The sequence below is a fragment of the Limulus polyphemus genome, unplaced genomic scaffold (assembly GCF_000517525.1).
Source record: "Limulus polyphemus unplaced genomic scaffold, Limulus_polyphemus-2.1.2 Scaffold6957, whole genome shotgun sequence".
Lineage (NCBI taxonomy): Eukaryota > Metazoa > Arthropoda > Merostomata > Xiphosura > Limulidae > Limulus > Limulus polyphemus.
In genome coordinates this window covers 42,563-44,639 of record NW_013672567.1, presented here as the reverse complement: position 1 = coordinate 44,639, position 2,077 = coordinate 42,563, and the positions used below count along the sequence as shown (strand labels likewise).

Here is a 2,077-nt window from a genome sequence, read left to right as displayed (position 1 = left end):
ATTTTACAATTATTTGATTGACTAATGGAATGAAGATTTTACAATTATTTGACTGACTAATGGAATGAAGATTTTACAATTATTTGACTGACTAATGGAATGAAGATTTTTACAATTATTTGACTGACTAATGGAATGAAGAGTTTTACAATTATTTGACTGACAAATTGAATGAAGATTTTTACAATTATTTGACTGACTAGTGGAATGAAGATTTTTACAATTATTTGACTGACTAGTGGAATGAAGATTTTTGCAATTATAGTCTACTAACCATATTTGTCTATTGTTTGAACCCCCCTCCCCCCAGTGGCACAGCGGTATGTCTGCGGACCTACAACGCTATAATCGGGGTTTCGATACCCTTGGTGGGCAGAGCACAGATAGCCCATTGTGAAGCTTTGTGTTTGATTACAAACAAACAAACTATTGTTTCAGTCAGAGATACTCGGGCTACTTAAAACAAAATACATATATATATATATATTCTTTTTAAAATTATTTCCGTGAATGGTACTGCCGAGGTTGTTTTTTTTTTCTCAATTATGGCATAAATTACGCGATTGTAACTGGGCATAATAACAATCAACAGGCTATAAAGAAGGTAACTTTTACCCTGACTACTGGAAATGGAGCACATATAAAATCTATCAGGAAAAGGCTTAGTTTTTTTTTTATTATTTTTTTCTGTATACACACACACGCCGTCAATATCAGCTTTTCTTACCTTATGATTTTATTTTATGATTAGGCACAAAGGACATTGGCCAAGATGTCTGTTTTAGAATTAGTTTTATTTTTTAGGCTTAGTGTATTGAAGTATATCGTTCATGGTACAGACCAAAGGTAATCTAAATAAATATAGACACTTTTCAATGGCTGTTATTATTGCCACTCCGTTGATTTTCTTTCATTCAGTTTTTATTATCTTTATTATCATATTTCTAAGAAATAAAGCATATTAAAATTTTCTATTTTACTTATTTTAATCAGAACTGCACGTTGTAATTTAAAAGGATTATAAACTACTTTCAGAGACGTGCTTTAAGTTTTCAGATCCATGTTACCTTTAATTACGTAGAAACTTTCGTGTGTCGTTACGGTCTCTACACAACTGCTTATGAAAGAGTCAAGTATTAGATCAGTCTAGCCCACAAATATGTTATTTATTTAAAATTAATAGGGTGTAATAAACATTTAAGGTTTTAGAATTCTGATGCAAAATAGCTACTTCCCCAATCGTGTTTCGTAAAAAAAGCCTCTGTATTTTTTATTTTCACGTTTTTTTTTGTTGGTGTTCTGATTCATACCGCCAATATATTCATTCCTTGTTTTGTGTTTCTTACAGATTCATACGCGAATGTCCGCTGCCGAACTGGGTCGTATTTTTCAAGTGGAGACACATGACCAAGGTAAAAAATAAAAGTGATCTAGGACCACGGAGTGCATAATTTCGATATAATCTTGATATAATTTTATTGAATCTGTGTTTAGGACGTTGATTTACTATTTATTTGAAGATTAGTCACACGAATCTCACGCATTTGTTTTGCCTCCAAACAGTTCCTGATTATGAAGTGGTTCACGTGCGTTCCATCAGCAAAAGGGAAGCCGATGATTATGAAAGTAAGCATGTTTTCTTGAAAGCGCTGGGAAGAAAGCTGCAATTGAAGTTGAATAAAAACAATCATTTCGACGAAAAACTTCGAGCTATGAAATTCATGGAAGCGAAGCAAACAAAAGATGGTTTGGTATACCGTGAAGTGGAACAGGAGGTAAGCTCTGTTGTTAAGCCTAAATGGATTTTTTTTTCCAGATCGATTTAATTAAAAACATAGGTCACAGTGTTGTTGGCTCAATAATCTTATATGGAACTGCTAAAGGACTACACAATAATCTGACTTCAACATTTTAATCGCAATCTTAGTTTTAAGGAGGTAACCTAATTAAACACTAATATCCTGTTTCTTCTCAGAGTTATTGTTTAAAAAGATTATTTGAGATAGTTTAAATGTTTGTATCACAGTATTAACTTGATAAAAGCACACGGTGATTATAAAATTATTTGAAAAACTAT

General features: G+C 32.2%; 1 protein-coding gene across 1 annotated transcript in view; it reads left to right on the top strand.

Annotated features, from left to right (window-relative positions):
• Nucleotides 1-1,351: 1,351 nt before the first annotated feature.
• Nucleotides 1,352-2,077, top strand: part of LOC106474215 (venom metalloproteinase 3-like) — a gene marked incomplete at its 3' end in the record, with an annotated part of 42,748 nt that continues 42,022 nt past the window's right edge. Inside the window, exons 1-2 of the mRNA XM_022402565.1 lie at nucleotides 1,352-1,412; nucleotides 1,564-1,775. Of these exons, the coding sequence (XP_022258273.1) occupies nucleotides 1,361-1,412; nucleotides 1,564-1,775 (264 nt within the window). The remainder of the gene's footprint in view (nucleotides 1,413-1,563; nucleotides 1,776-2,077) is intronic.